The sequence below is a fragment of the Amblyomma maculatum genome, chromosome 6 (assembly GCF_055883805.1).
Source record: "Amblyomma maculatum isolate TAMU_Amacu chromosome 6, ASM5588380v1, whole genome shotgun sequence".
Classification (NCBI taxonomy): Eukaryota; Metazoa; Arthropoda; class Arachnida; order Ixodida; family Ixodidae; genus Amblyomma; species Amblyomma maculatum.
In genome coordinates, this window is record NC_139349.1 from 61,967,063 (window position 1) to 61,982,634 (window position 15,572).

General features: G+C 48.3%; 1 protein-coding gene across 1 annotated transcript in view; it reads right to left on the minus strand.

Annotated features, from left to right (window-relative positions):
* Positions 1-12,843, minus strand: part of LOC146185864 (beta-1,3-galactosyltransferase 1-like) — a 124,797-nt gene extending 111,954 nt beyond the window's left edge. Inside the window, exon 1 of the mRNA XM_084606788.1 lies at positions 12,542-12,843. Coding sequence (XP_084462914.1) covers positions 12,542-12,592 — 51 coding nt within the window. The 5' untranslated portion in view covers positions 12,593-12,843. The remainder of the gene's footprint in view (positions 1-12,541) is intronic.
* Positions 12,844-15,572: the final 2,729 nt, after the last annotated feature.

Genomic DNA, 15,572 nt, shown 5'->3' on the forward strand with positions numbered 1-15,572 from the left:
GTGGGTCCTGCGAACCAGTCCTCGCTGTTGGTCGGGGTCCTCGCTGTGCAGAATGGCCTCCCACTGCTCCAAATTGGGATTATGAAGGTTATCGATAAAGGAATTTAACTGGCATGCCCACACCATGTGAAAAGCCGTAGCTATTTATCCACATTGTGAAGCTCGCGCGAGCGCGCGAACCGTTCTGTCAGGTGCAGACGGAGCAGGCGCACGCAGACAGCAGGAGATCTCGTAAGCCGCCCGGAGAGGGTGCTGTCCGCTGGCGCCCGCTAAAGGTCCCTGATAGCGCCCGCAGCGCCACGCTATGATGTTTGGGTTGCCTATAATGCAACTTGTTTCGACACAATAGCGCTGTCGCCATGACCTGGCATCGCGCCAAAAGTCGTAAAATTAGGCTGTGCTTAAGCGTCATCAAAGGTTTCCATGAGTTGAGTAGCGTCCTGAACGACAAACCAAATCCGTATGCTGTAGGCCTGATGAATAATTGAACTTGGCGTACTCCGAGTCCGTGGCACGGCTGCGCTCTCGATATTGACGTCCCTGATCATGTGTGTCGCCACGCAGCTGCTCACGCGTTAAGCTACTTCCCACATGTTGATATCGAATAACACAGACGCAACTTCGCGTTACAGTTTAGCGTACACGTTTTCGGAGACTGAACAAAAATTAAAACAAAAATTGAATAACTTCATAACTTCCTGAACAAGAAAACAATTCAGAAGTCAAATGCAAACATGCAAAACTTCTCGGATATAATGATTTCACTCAGCCGCCTTCTTTCCTACTACTGTATACAGTTAGACGTCATCACTGCAGAAAAAAAAGGCGAAAACTTGGTTAGCTGCCTCGCTATTCATAGTGTTGTAGATACAAATTGCACCAAATCCCGAAACCCGAGAAGAAAGACACAAACAATTACACCTATAGAGCAGAGCGAACACAATGATATATAGGTTGTCGTGTGTATCGCATAGTTTCAGGTAGTGATGTCAATGTCAAGCAACATAGCCAAGCAACTCTGCAAATATACCGCAAAACAGATGGCAGCTATATACTTGGCTACGGTAGTGCAAGCAAGCAAAAACCTTATTTACCTTAAATAATAAACAGTACATTGTTGCCTGTTTTCAATTTCGGTTACAGTTCTAAGAAGCATTTGTGGTCCAAGAGCGCAAGTCGCGTCGTGTTTAGATCTTCACCCAGAGTTTAGCGGGCGCGAAAGAACCGCCCGTGCTGGCGTCATGCGTCGAAAACTGTTCCATTGTCCGCGGCGTGGGCAAACTCGTGGCCTTTTGTTTTGTTTTTCCTCCCATTCAGTGGGAAATTCGAGCCATTTCTAAAACTCTATCATCGTCCCCGCTCTTTGTCGTGGCGCGCTGACAGCACAGCTTTCAACTGTCCAACAACTTTTAAGCTACCAGGACTAGGCGCAGCAATGAGGCAGTAGGCATTGGACAACAATGACTGACGCCGACATTGCTGCACGAAAATGATGCATTGCAGGCGCGCTTTGAAAGGCAGCAAATTTTGCATAGTGCCTGGCATGTTTCGAAGCGCGCACATTTTTTCTATTTTATCACTTGCTGAGTAATTTATGACGCTTGAACGGGTGCAACGAGGCGCCTCTCTGAATGTTAAGTTTACTTTGGATTTTCTGCAACCGTTCGTATTTACTTTGGCGTGGCGTGGTCTGAATCAGCAGCGAAATTTCGCTAGGAAAGGCATTCGTTCGAGGGTGGTAACAAATAACGAGTGCACTATCCGAGAATGCTTGAAAGAGGCGCTACGCTCAAGGCCTGCTGCGAGAGATCAGCTTATGTTAACGCGCACGCACGCACGCACGCACGCACGCACGCACACACACACACACACACACACACACACACACACACACACACACACACACACACACACACACACACACACACACACACACGCGCGCGCGCGCGCACACACGCACACACACACACACACAAACACACACAAACACACACAAACACACACAAACACAAACACACACACACACACACACACACACACACACACACACACACACACACACACACACACACACACACACACATTTAGAAGAGCGAATGAAGTGGTGTAAAGGCGGCTGCTGAAAAATAAGGGATAAAAAAAAAGAGAAACGCGAGATTGATATTGTTTGACACGGATGCAATGCTGGACGAATCGCGCTCGCTTTCAGTATCCACGGTATCGCTGCTGACAGGATGCGAAAACCTTTTAAAAGAATTCGAAGAAATTAGACGTCTAATTTCGATAGCAGTTATATGCCACGTACCACTGGGGAAGCGCATGCAGCTATCGAAGTTACCAAGTGCGTCGTGACCGCACTACGTGGACCTGCCACGGTAAAGTCACAAAATAAGGAGACATAAGCGTCGCTCCATCATTTAAAACGTGTCAACCTCACTTTTCAGGTGTCTATAGTCTGTGGGGCTATAGACACCTAGGCTATAGTCACTAGGTCGCGCAGCATCGCATTACGGTAAATCACTTCAGAGTCACAAAAGGGTCAGGAAAAGTGATTGATATACTCGAAAACTATGTTAAGGGATGTCCCTTGGTGTTTGAACTAAAATGGAATGCTAAATCAGAAAGGGTGAGACCTAACCTTGCGAGAGGTATGTCCAAACAACTGGCTTGGAAAAACAATCCCCCGACAGGAAAGGACATACTGGTCTACGTATCCATCTTTACCGGAGCCTTATGACTTCCGGGCCAATGCCGCGTCTTGAATGCATATCGTGTATAGTCGGGGAATGGAAGCCAACATAAGATTTTTACATCTGCTGCTGGACCCGCGGAGAAAATCGATACTCGTTTCAACGAAGAAGCACAGGAAGCTCACGTTTGACACGCATAAGCTTCGCCGCAGGTGAACCCACTTCGACGAGCTCGTCAGTGGGTGCGCTCCTCCGAGCCTCTTGGCCGAAAATGCACCGCCGAAGTCTGCCTTCTCTAACGGGAAATGTAAAAGAAGGAATGCGTGCTTTGTGAATGAGCGTACAGACACCTGAACCGAGTCGCTAGGTATAGGGATGATAGAGACGGAGAGAAAATAACCTCACTGCGGGACCCGCCTAATATCCAAAGGCGGCTGTGGTATAGCAGCCTAGCGCGCGTACCAGGCGTTGTCCGGCGACCGTGCTGCGAACCCGACTCAGGACAACAATTGCGCTCTGTCGAGAAGCTTATACGGCTAGCCAAATGTACGTTAGTTTCACAAGGTAGCTTTTGAAGCCTATTCCCTAGCGTGAACGCCGCAAGCAATATTAAGCAATTTGTGACTGCGTGACAGCCCACCACCTTGGTATTTGTTATGGAACGTGATGGGTAGACGCAGCAAAGATGCGGTCGCAGGCTTCGTTTCCTAATGAAGCTGTTCGTAACTAAATCCCTCCTAACGTCCACAGAGAACACTCGTTGCCCACGAAACAACCTCCATAGTACGTTAGGTGTTTACCGCAATACTCAAGGGGGATATAATTTTGCCTCAACCATAGTAACACTTCGTTGTCTTTCAAAGTTAGGGCGGATACCCGGAAGTTTCGCCTGACGTCGTCACCTTGACGCGCTTCTCATGCGCTGTTCGGCATTAATTATGAGCTTGAAGGCTATTCCTTGGCCTGTGTCTGGCAAAACACCTTCATATTTTTTTCTTCAGTAAAACATCGTATAATTTTCGTCACATTCCATAATTTCGCATGCAACATTCATGTAAAAATCACAGCGTATTTTATTATTATTTTTTTTCCTACACATCTCGTTTGCTAAAGTCACTGCCATTTCGGCCATTGTAAAGACCCCCTCCCTCCCCCCCGTCTTCTTTTTATCAGCTCGTTTTGCCGCACTGTGCCTGTGGATATGACCAAGCTGTGCTTGCGATGGGGAAGTTTGATTTCCCGGCCAATTTTATAGCAACTATCACAACAAAAAAGCGCCTACGTTGAAACGCGCTCGCACCTGCTCCTTGTTAACAAACAGGGCCATCACAAAGGGCAAATGTTACATTCGCTCAAAATCCGTAGGTCTAGAATTCTGAGCCAACTTATTGCCACCTTATTGTCATCAGCAACGGTGGGGCTGATGACAATAAGCTTCCGATGCATGGCAAAAATGTGCTTTTATGGTTTTCCTACGCTCGCACCGAGTATAGTCTAAAACTGCCCGAGAAAACAAACGGGCTGCGTTCTCTGAAATACTAATTGCTTGGCAGCATGTGGAATACTGTATAAGACACCCTTGTAAACATATTGAAAGAAATGGTACAGGCTTCCAAAACGTACCAAACTTTCGCGTCTGAAATTTCTTCTTGTAAGACTGCCATTTGCTCGACCACATAAGATATGCTTCAAAGCGGGACCTGTGTGGATATCGTTCTGCAAGGTCACGTCGTCGTCGTCCACGCTTGCCTGCTCCAACAATACATCTCTAACCATACAATCCGCACAACAGACCCAGTGAACCGCAGGACTAACCAACTTCATGCCACATGGTGCAACACACAAGAGAATCTAGGTAGCGACCATTGCATCATCGAAATTCTCTTACACATTCAACTACCCCGCAGGCCTCCCAGAGGCTCCACTTTCACGAAGTGGGACTCTTTCCGATCACGTAGAGCAGCCCGCGCCTTCGCCCCCATCACGGACATCACTGAATGGTCCAAACAACTACAAAGTGATGTCCGATCCGTAACTCTTCCCTACAAGAGGACTTCCCAAGCGACACAGCTGACTCCCACCTCCTACATTTATGGGAAGCTAAATCGGGCTTAGAACGACGCTGGCAAAAGCAGCGTTGGAACCTCACACTTAGACGCCGCCTCGCCCGTCTTAACAAAGAGATAGAGGCGCATGCAGCGACTCTTTCACGACAAAACTGGGAATCACTATGCAACAAGCTAGATGGCAACATTAGTCTACCTCGGACCTGGAACCTCTTTCGACACTTAATAGACTCCACGCAGTCAAAGACTACCCAAAGACATAACCTCACCAAACTCATGCATTCTTCCGATACACCTCCACTGGAACTTCTCCAAAAACTTAGACATCAGTACTTCCCTACATACCCTCCTGTAACGCACCCCGATTATGCAGGCCCCCCTAACGACCTCCTCGACCAACCCACTGCAGACAGCAGATGTTCAGGCTGAACTCCATAAACTTAACACATCCTCGGCCCCCGGTCCAGACGGGGTTCATAACAAGGCACTCCGGAATCTCGACGCTCAATCTGTTGCCGCCCTTACTGAATACTTTAACGAGTGCTGGCAAATGGGCACCCTCCCACCGCAATGGAAAGAGGCCAAAATCGTCTTCATACCCAAACATGGGAAACCTCTGCTCACCTCTAACCTCAGACCCATCTCCATCACTTCTTCAGTTGGAAAGCTCATGGAGCATGTACTCCAGACTAGGCTGTGCCAGTACCTAGAAGGCAACAATCTTATGCCCACTTGTAACTTGTATGTTTGGATTTCGTCCTGGGCTTTCCACACAGGACGTCTTTCTATAGCTAAAACAGCACATTTCTCGACTCCCAAACCTACGACACCAAAGCTATCCTAGGTGTGGACCTCACTAAGGCATTCGATAACGTTACGCACTCAGCTATCCTACAGAACCTTAGAACCCTGGGAGTCGGCGCCAGGATGTACAACTACATCCGAGATTTCCTCAGCCACCGCACAGCCACACTTACCTTCGGCGACCACCGCCTCCCAAGCATCACGCTGGGAGCACGAGGTACGCCCCAGGGTGCCGTCCTCTCCGCTATTTTATTCAATATAGCACTTCTTCACCTACCCCAAAAACTAGCTCAAATCCCCGACATCCATTTCAGCCTCTACGCCGACGACATCACTGTCTGGACAAACCACGGCAGTGACGCCGAAAAAGAAGAGCACCTACAATTGGCACTAACTACCATCGACACATACGTACGGGAGCGTGGCCTGACCTGCTCCCCTTCAAAATCAGAGCTCTTTCTCTACCGCCCCAAGCAACAGGACAACGTCAATCCTCCCATCTCCCTCACGCTAGGTACCCATTCCATCCCACTAGTATCCAAAATAAGAGTGCTAGGGCTAATGCTCCACTCCCATGGCGCGCACGGAGAAGTCATAAAGGCTCTCCAAACACACGCTCAACAGGCCACCCGACTGATTCGCCGCATAGCGAACCGCCGGGCTGGCCTACGCGAGCGAAACACCCTTCGCCTCACCCAGGCTTACATCATAAGCCGCACCGTATATGCCCTTCCATACCTACCCCTCCGACAGAAGGAGAGAGACCGGGTAAAAGCGCTCCTGCGGAGTTGCACGAAGATGGCTCTACGCCTTCCCCCCAGCACATCCAACGATCGGCTTCTCAAACTCGGTGTCCACAACACCTTTGAGGAACTTACAGAAGCCACCTTTACGGCACAAATATACCGTCTATCGAACTCAGAGGCTGGCCGCGCTCTATTATCCAAATTAAACCTAAACCCAACTACACACCCTACAAAGGGTGTCCCCCTTTCTTCTATCTTCCGCTCTAACCTCAATATACCCCCCCTCCCCAAGAACATGCACCCTGAGCGAGATGGGAACCGCAGAATAGCAAGGGCTCGGGCCCTCCACAAACAGTATAGCGAGGACCATGAGGTGGTCTACGTGGACGCAGCGGAATATACGTCAGGCCACCGTATGGCCCTGGCGGTAGCCGACAATCAAGCAAAACTTCTAACCTCCAGCTCAATCATCACCAATTCGGCCATAGAGGCAGAAGAGGCAGCCATCGCGCTTGCTCTGACCTCTACATCTGCCAACATAATTGACTCCAAATCTGCCATTCTCAACTATGCCAATGGCTACATATCTCGCACCGCTGCTCGCTTACTACGTTTCTGGCAGCCCCGGCACCCTGTAACCCTTATCTGGACGCCAGCACATGCCGGCCTCCCTGGCAACGAAGAGGCTCATTCTCTAGCCCGAGGTCTCACATTCCGGGCTGGAGGAGATGAGCCCCTTCTACGGGCCGAGGAGCGTCTGCTCTCCTTCCGCGATATTCTCTCATATTACCGGGACAAACGAAGAGAATACGCACCCCCAGCCCCGGCCCTTACCATAGCGCAGGCCGCACACTGGCGACGACTACAAACTCGCACTGCTCCATACCCCATACTACTACATGCCAGATACCCAGACCAATTTCCCTCCTCATGCAAACTTTGCGGCAAACCAGGAGATTTCCTACACACCCTCCTCACATGCCCCACCCTCCCTCATCCCCCATCACCGACCGTGGCGGAGTCTTACTGGGAAACTCTACTGACCAGCACTTCTGCTCAAGACCAGCGCCGGATCATCTCCAACGTGCTATGCGAAGGATAGCGCTCCAAGGGCTATCCTTCGCTTTGTAAGGGTGCCCTCCTCACAGTGAGGGAGCACCCAAGTGCCATGTAGGGGGCTTCGCCCCCACTATTCTTATCATTGGCATTAAATGTTTTTTACCACCACCACCAACTTCGGTGGTCGCAATTTACCTTCTTGTGTGCCACAAAACAACACCCACGGAAAACCCTGAGCCCTTAACCCCCTCTCTCTCTTTCTAGCAATTGTGATTACATCGCGAGCATGGCATTTCGCGAACCGGAAGTAGAGGTTCCACTACTGTACCCCTCTTTTCAGCAGGCGTGCTGTGGGTATTTTGGTTGTGCAGGACCATCCACTCCTAGCAGGAACACGGGCGCGCCTGGCCGCTCTCAGGAGGGTCAGTGCGTCCGTCGTAGCCGCGCATCGAAGCGGCAGATAACAAGCACCAACCAGATCTATCCAGACCCTCTCAGCTGCGCCTAACACACGGCCGCGTTGTATGCACTCCGGTACTTCAAGAAGGCGACTATGCCCTCGAGTGTTCATTTTAAGGCAGATGAGCCCATACAAAGACGGAAAGATGAAGCGAAAATACACTAACGTGCACGGCTGTGGTTTTCTGAAAGGGGAGTACATGGTTGAGAACGATTCAAATGTCCGCGGAGCTCTTGGCCTCTGCCATGATCTGAACATCCTTTTTCTTTCCATGTTCATATAGCTCAATAGAGGATATTATTCGAAAATGTAGCGCAAAGCAGTTGCTATATACGTTCCTAAAGTTTAACAGAGACGCCAGCAGCTTGGCATTACGGACCATAGAATTGCAGAAATAATAAGCGGAAACTCGGGCGGCCGGTCCAAGCTATGCAGCATTCTCTTCAGGTATACAAAGCCCGTATACGGGAAGGTTTCCAGCCAATTGTTCACTCCTCTTAGTTAACATACGAATATTTTAGTCTCCTAGTTCTTTTGTTGGTGGAAAATCAGTCGAAATCAGCCTCAACCATTTGAGCGAGCAAACTTTCGGTAGTAAAAAGGAATGCGGGAAAAAAGGAACCACTAAATTATTTACAGTAGGTGCAACGAAACGAAGAGATCGCTAGCTACGATTAAACAAAGGACAAACGTGCGCTTATATCCCCCCCCCCCCTTTTTTTTTTGCTGAAAGGAAGAAACTACACAAATACAAAAATAGATTTACATATGTACAAAGCTACCTGCTCGAAACCACCACCGGCTTCATCAGATCGGGACGAATACCAACTTGGGTAACCGCTTTCTAAATACAAGAAAAAAAAAAACATTCTTCATCATTACACGCAGTTATATACGCTGCTCCAAAACACTAAAGTGCTATTTTGTCAGGGAAGACTTGTGGGTAGCGCACTTTCGGCCTCATAATTCCAAATGCGCTAAAATGCCCTAATATTACGAGTGATCCGAAAAAATTGAGGGAGCTGAAACAGCAAAAATATTTGCAGCAAGACGTCCACAAATCGATCAGCAAAGTTTTTTGACAGGGCGCATCTTTGCACCATGTAATTAAGAAACGAGGAACGCGTTGCAAGTCCAGATTAATGGCGCTGGGACTAAATGTATTGCAATACTTCTCAGCCAGACTAAAATTCGCCTGCACAGCACACGCCCTTTCCAACGATGTTACGCAGGCGTTTGCATGAGCAGCTGTGGAACCGCCTGGCCGGTTGTGACATGCAAAAAGCTATACATGCCCGCAGTTATCAACAACGCTGAAGAAAGCTGGGACCGCAAGGAAAAAGGCAAAAAAAAAAAAGGTGCACTGAAGCGCTGCCCACCGCGATAACGCGAATGCCGCACTGCCACTTGCATGGACAATCAGTCTGCCGGGCAGTAGCGGGCGCAGAGCGACGACGCCCGCAGGGCGGTTACTAGATTGCCTCATAACGCACCGAGCTAATTCTACCACGCATACAGATTGGAGACACCGACGGCGAAGCGCGAGCGATGTTCATGTCCTCAACGGTTCCCTAAAGGTTTTTAGGCAGCCTGTGGTTACCAGACGACGCTGCAGTTGATTCAGAGCGCAGCCAAAAACTTACAACAGTCATTTGTTCGTGCTTGTGATCGGTAATGCTAAGTGATCATGGCACTTTCGTGCTCAATGTGACTTGCAACGCCCGCAATGCGACCGCAGCGCTCCCCAAAAGCATGGCGGAATCGACAACTAGAAGTTCGGAACCATCGAAAACCAAAGGAAAGGATTTTGCTCTTCAAGATGTCAGCGTCTTCCCCTCCGTCGTCTGATCTTAGCAGGATCAAAATGTTCTGTGCAGTCAAGTATTATCACCGGCGCCTGCGTGACCATGTCTGTGTGATAACGCAAGGTGGCCATATACTACCATGAGCGTTTATCACGCCTGCATCTTGCGCCCGTGATGTAGCAAGTTTGATGACAGGTAGACTGTGTTTTATGGAGCTTATCATAGGAGGAAATTAAGAAGAAATGGGCATGGGCAGGACATGTAGTGCGAAGAGAGGATAACCGATGGTCGCTTAGGGTAACAAACTGGATTCCAAGGGAAGGAAAGCGTAGCAGGAGGCAGCAGAAAGTTAGGTGGGCGGATGAGATTAAGAAGTTCGCAGGGGTCAAGTGGATGCAGCTAGCACAGAACCGGGTTAAGTGGAGAGATATGGGAGAGGCCTTCGCCCTGCAGTGGGTATAATCAGGCTGATGATGATGAGACTGTGTTCCTTGCGCCCGTGACGTTTGGCGCACAATAAACGCTCCATGTGGTCCTTCCAATTGTGATAAGCAGACAATGCGGGGAATGTAGCAGTCTACAACAGCAGCGGAATCATTTTCACGCCGTATGCGCCAGCACCGTGCGCTCGGAAAGCGCTTCGGCCACAAGCCCGCTGGCTGCAAGTCCTATTGAGCGCCATACTACGTCCAGCAATGCAGGAGCTTTCTGCACATTCTTTGGCAGTGAGCCGATGTACAAACAATATGAAAGTGACCACTACACGGGTCGCACTAAGAAAAGAAGCTGGTCTTTGTGTATCCAACTTAAAATACTGCTCTGAACAAGAAGAAAAAAAAAAAAAAACAGCTATGCTTGCCGAACACACTCAGATAATCGCTGCGGAATATGCTAACTGTATATAATCTTGTGAACTTTAGTATGAACTTCTTGCAGGTGCTTTTGTACCGTCCTGTCTCTCTTTGGTTTCTTGGTGGCAGTGTCCCGTATTTTCTTTCCGTAGTCCCCTCTTCCGCTATAATGGCAGGAGATAAAAGATCCGTGAGCAAGGACTTGCCAGGGCTGCCTGCCTCATCACGCGCATTTCCCAACTTCTGATTAACGTCATCACCGCCGAGCCTTTTACGCATATCAGCTGTAAAGCGCCGAAACGAGGCTGTGAGCTCATCATACTTTTGCCAACAATGCTTGCATAAAAAAAATACAACAAACATAGCTCGATTTCTCGCAATGCATCCACAATGATCTTTAATATTCAAATCCGTTTAATTTTTGCGCTATGCAACCTGATCGCGAAAACGTATCAGTACAGGTATGAAACACCGGGAAAGAACGATCTTGTCAGATTAGTACGCCCTGCATTTGGTCCGCATCATAGCGGCAGGCTGTCAAGAGGCGTTGCGATACTTTTCATTACGGTAGCAAGACTGTGGGAATGATGGACACACAAGCGGGGCTGCCCCCGGTTTCAGCCCGAAACAAGTAAACTTATTCTGACAAATCAGCCCCTCACTTGAAGAGGGCGAGGGCTCCCGCGCTAAAACGAGAATAAGCCGCATAATGTGTCACTACTGGTCATGACAGATGCTGTTGGCTAGATATGAGGAAATGCAAGACGAAATCGCAGAAAAAGCTGCCAACCGATGCAGCTTTCAGATAAGACCCGGACAAGGCCCGCACAATACACTAGGCGACACAGTATACTGCCCCACGTAAAGATAACATGCACACGCGGCTGAGAAGGAGCAATTTTAGCAATTTGTCCTGCAAAACGGCAACAGAACAATCGACCCCGGCCGGATGTCATGAAGAGGGAGCCGAAAACTAGCTATTTGCTCCGAGAAGGCGCTGTCCGATCCCGTGATCCGTTCATTGAACGCCACGAAGCGCGCTGAAATATTGCTAGTACGAGATGCTACAACGCAAGCCGGCGAGCGGCATCAGAAACTAGACGGGAAAAACCTTTGAAAACAAAGAGATAGTTCCGGCAGCAGAAATGGGATGCCGAAAAGGGCCACAATTAACTCGGCAAATAAAGGAAAATCATCGGCCTTCGATTATAATTCAGTCCTCCTCTGTCTAGTCTCGCAACGCCGAGTCACGCTATTCTCAAGCAAAGAGGAGCGTTACCTAATATAAGATGGAAGCCTTATTTATAAGAGCAAAAACTGCTGAGGGCGCGATATTGACGAGCAGCAGACTACTCCCTTCTGAGGAACTTTTCACATCCTGGTTCCTTAGCTTTCCGTTTCAGCCCCAGCTAAGTCTGGCGCTCGACGCCGGAAGAAAAGAGAGGATGCGATCAAGCCTGCAGACAGCCACGAGTGAACCGGTTTCAGTTCCTACTACAGGCGCGCGTATCACGTGAAAACAGGAGCAGGCAACGGACGCAACGCCGGTGTTGCGCGGCGCGAATAATTCCGTGTTCCAAAGGAGTAATCAAACCTTCTTCAGCGTCTGCTGCAGCAGCGATTGCGGGTAGCACAGCTGCTTCTCTCGGGACAAACGTCCGGAGCGCGCGCACGCCAGCGTCTGTCACGCGTGAAGGCAGTCCATTCAACGTCTCGCTCGTGAAGGACACGACAGCGGACGCCTGTTGCAAACTTTCGCACAGGGCACTCGGGCGTCGCACGGCTTCTTCAGGACGTTTGAAATCTGGCCGCAGCTGAATTGATCCTCGCCCGTGCCTGACGCGAGCAAGCACGCTAACGCCGAAAAACGGCGGCTCAGAACGATCTGCGGACAAAAACAGGCAAACCTCGTACAGCTACGCTCGTGGGGAGGACTTGAAAATGGATCTACCGCGATGATACATATGGAAGACGTTGGCGTCAGTTCGAGTACTGAACACTGAGCAAGCGCGGTTCTGTATTTTCGGCGCAGCAGTGCCGAGAAACGCGCCACGGCTCACCTGAGACTTGGCCCTGGCGTGAGGCCGTCTGGACAACGCAGTTGGTGCCATCGCCACCTAGTCGCAACTCCATGGATTGCTGGTCGGCATCCTGCGGTCGGGTATGGTCCGCGCGCGTCCGCTGCCGCAGCATCAGGTCATCCTCGGCTTGTGCACGATTGTTTCCCGCGTCGTTTTCAACTTTATCAGAGCGCACCGGAGCCTATCGGAGCCGAGCACCTGAAGCCGAGCACCGCACCAACACATCACGCCGCAGCAGCGGCAGCACGTCGCTGCCCGTGTACGGCACGCCGGCAAGCGATTGCGGAAGGCGCGATTGTAGCGCCATGCAGCGCTAATGTGTATAAATGGCCAACCATACCCGGAGCGCGCGTAATTCAAAGAGATACTGTCTAGCGATTTCGCTTGCGACCTCAATAACTACCCAGGTAAATGCTAGGGAACGTGTAATAGCCACGAATATATTGTAAATTTCTGCACTTAGATACACGCGCTCTTAGTTCCATGAAAAGTGGGTCTTTTCATCCCTTATAATTAAGTTACGGAAGCGGATTTGTATCATCCCCACCCCCAACATCTATGTACTCAAAGCCACTTTAATTCAATTTCATTAATTGAGAAATATCAATAATTTGCTCTACAAACGTGCCAGCGAGCACTCATGTAAGTCTTTCGAGTCCGGCATTCGCTAATTCGGCCACTGGAGGAAGACCATTTTGGGGTATGACCGTAGTAGGACTCCGAAATGGGTTGGGTGGCTTACGTTCATTTACGATATGTGGCTCGCGATATTTCTTTGGTCAGCGATCGTAAACATTTCCATCTTGAAGTTTCCATTAAACGCTAAGCCCCTAATGACAGTATTGTTTTTATATATATATATATATATATATATATATATATATATATATATATATATATATATATATATATATATATATATATATATATATATATTGCCACGAAACCTTCAAAACAGTATTTGTTGTTTTTTAACAGCCGCCGGCATACAGGCTTATCACTCTGATTCTGGACCACGTATCAGTTCCGTAATCCTTGTTTGTTAATGCTCGATGTCGCGAATATCACCTTTATCAGTTTTGTTGTAGCGCAAGATGCACCGAGATCTGTCTCGAAGGTTCCGGCCACTTGGGTGTCTTTCCACAATGTTCCAGCCCGTGCTGGTAGCGGTTTGCGACGTTATCTAGATTGTTCTGTGCAGCCTTTAAATTGAGCGTTGCCGAGTGTGACGGGCATTCTTTGTTCGACGATCGACGAGCACGTTTGTTTCTATCGCCGCCGCCGAGTTGCTTAGTTCTTTTGCGGGCGCAAGTCAGCCCAAATAAACAGTTTCTTTAGTGCAATCATCGACCCTTCAATTGTGTCGTCGACCTCGTCACCACTACGTGACAATATGTATATATATATATATATATATATATATATATATATATATATATATATATATATATATAAAGAGCCTTAAACGAGTTTTTCCCGTGACATACTTTCGTCCCGTATGCATGTGTGCGGAAAAGGAAACATAGGGGAAGGCAGAGGTTCGGAATGCAGTGACGTCCTTGCTGTTTGTATGTTTGATTGGGACCTATATTTTCCCGAGTATTTGATTAGGTGATATCCTTTCCCCAGTCTTTGATTAGCTGGCGGAAAAACATCCTAATTACTAATTGGTTAATTGCAAAATAAAAATTCCCTGTGGTGTACAAGAAAGCTGGCAGCTGTATACAAGTGTGTTTTTGGCTTACCTCAAATGTTTCATCTTTTACCCTTGGGTAAAGTTAGCTTGGACACCCTGTATATTAGACATTCTAAAGTTCTAATCTCGAGATGATGACTGCCCTATGCTTTGCAATATGTGAATGTGTGCGTAAGAGTTTTGGAGTGTGTGTGAGTTTCTGTTGTGTGTGTTATTATGTAGTAGTATCTGACATTCCTTGTGCGGCTAAAACAACACCCTAGTGTTAGGCATATAGATAACACTGAATTACAGGCTGCAGCATACAGTGTTCAATGCTCCTGAAAATTGCTTCGTTACACGGGACTACATCGAGTACATACTTTTTTTCATCGAAAGATATAGCCGTGTTGAATCAGCCCATATTTTTAACGATGATCAACTCCAGCATGGTGGCCACTTTTCCGTTGAAATTAGACTCTGCCCCAATATTCGGCCTACCTGCACCAGTCCTGCCTTGTCCTAATACAAATAAAAAAAATACATGTTGGGTCCGCTCAGAACACCAATACGATCTCAGTTATTTTTCAAGGGAGAAGTGAAAACAGCATTTTTGAAGGACATCATAATTGCATGCTTCTCACAAGGCCCCAGCAAAACACAGGGTCTAGAATAAAATTATGCTGATTAAAGCCTTTTAAACAATGTCTTAATAAGATCTCAAAACACTCCAAACATGTCCCACAGTGGTACTGTTTGAGACGTCCTGAAAAAGTCCCCTCTTGTTCACTTGGGAAGTTTGGAGGATTGTTTTTTTTTTTTTTTTTTTTTTTTTTTTTTTACTTATGCGGACTTCTCTAGTACTTCGCAACCTCCCATAATCGGAATTGCTGGGATGTCCTGGGACGCCCGTGTGCTATAACTTTTTGTTTTCTTGTAGCACGATCTCCGAACTGTGAGATCGCTCAACACACGAGCCTCAGCTCTCAGACAAGGAAAAGCGCGAGCCCGGCTTCCTACACAAGCAACGCCACTCGTTACCACTGTTGCTGCGAGCTTTCAAACGCGCTCTTTTTTTTTTATTTTATTTTTTTTTTTTTTGAGGAAGCCATATATATGATTCTCATATGAGGCTGATGCGAAGATACAGACTCCGAGTACTACGGCTCAGTTGCATGTCTCCCGAAAGTCGCTCACCGTTCTCAGTGACGCGTGGAGGTGTCCAAGAATTGTACAGAAGCGGGTTGAGATCGATGCAGCCGGAAAGTGCGGTAAATGGCGGGGAAAGAAGTGAGATCACCTTTTCGCGTGCAATAACGCCAAACTTTCCGGGTA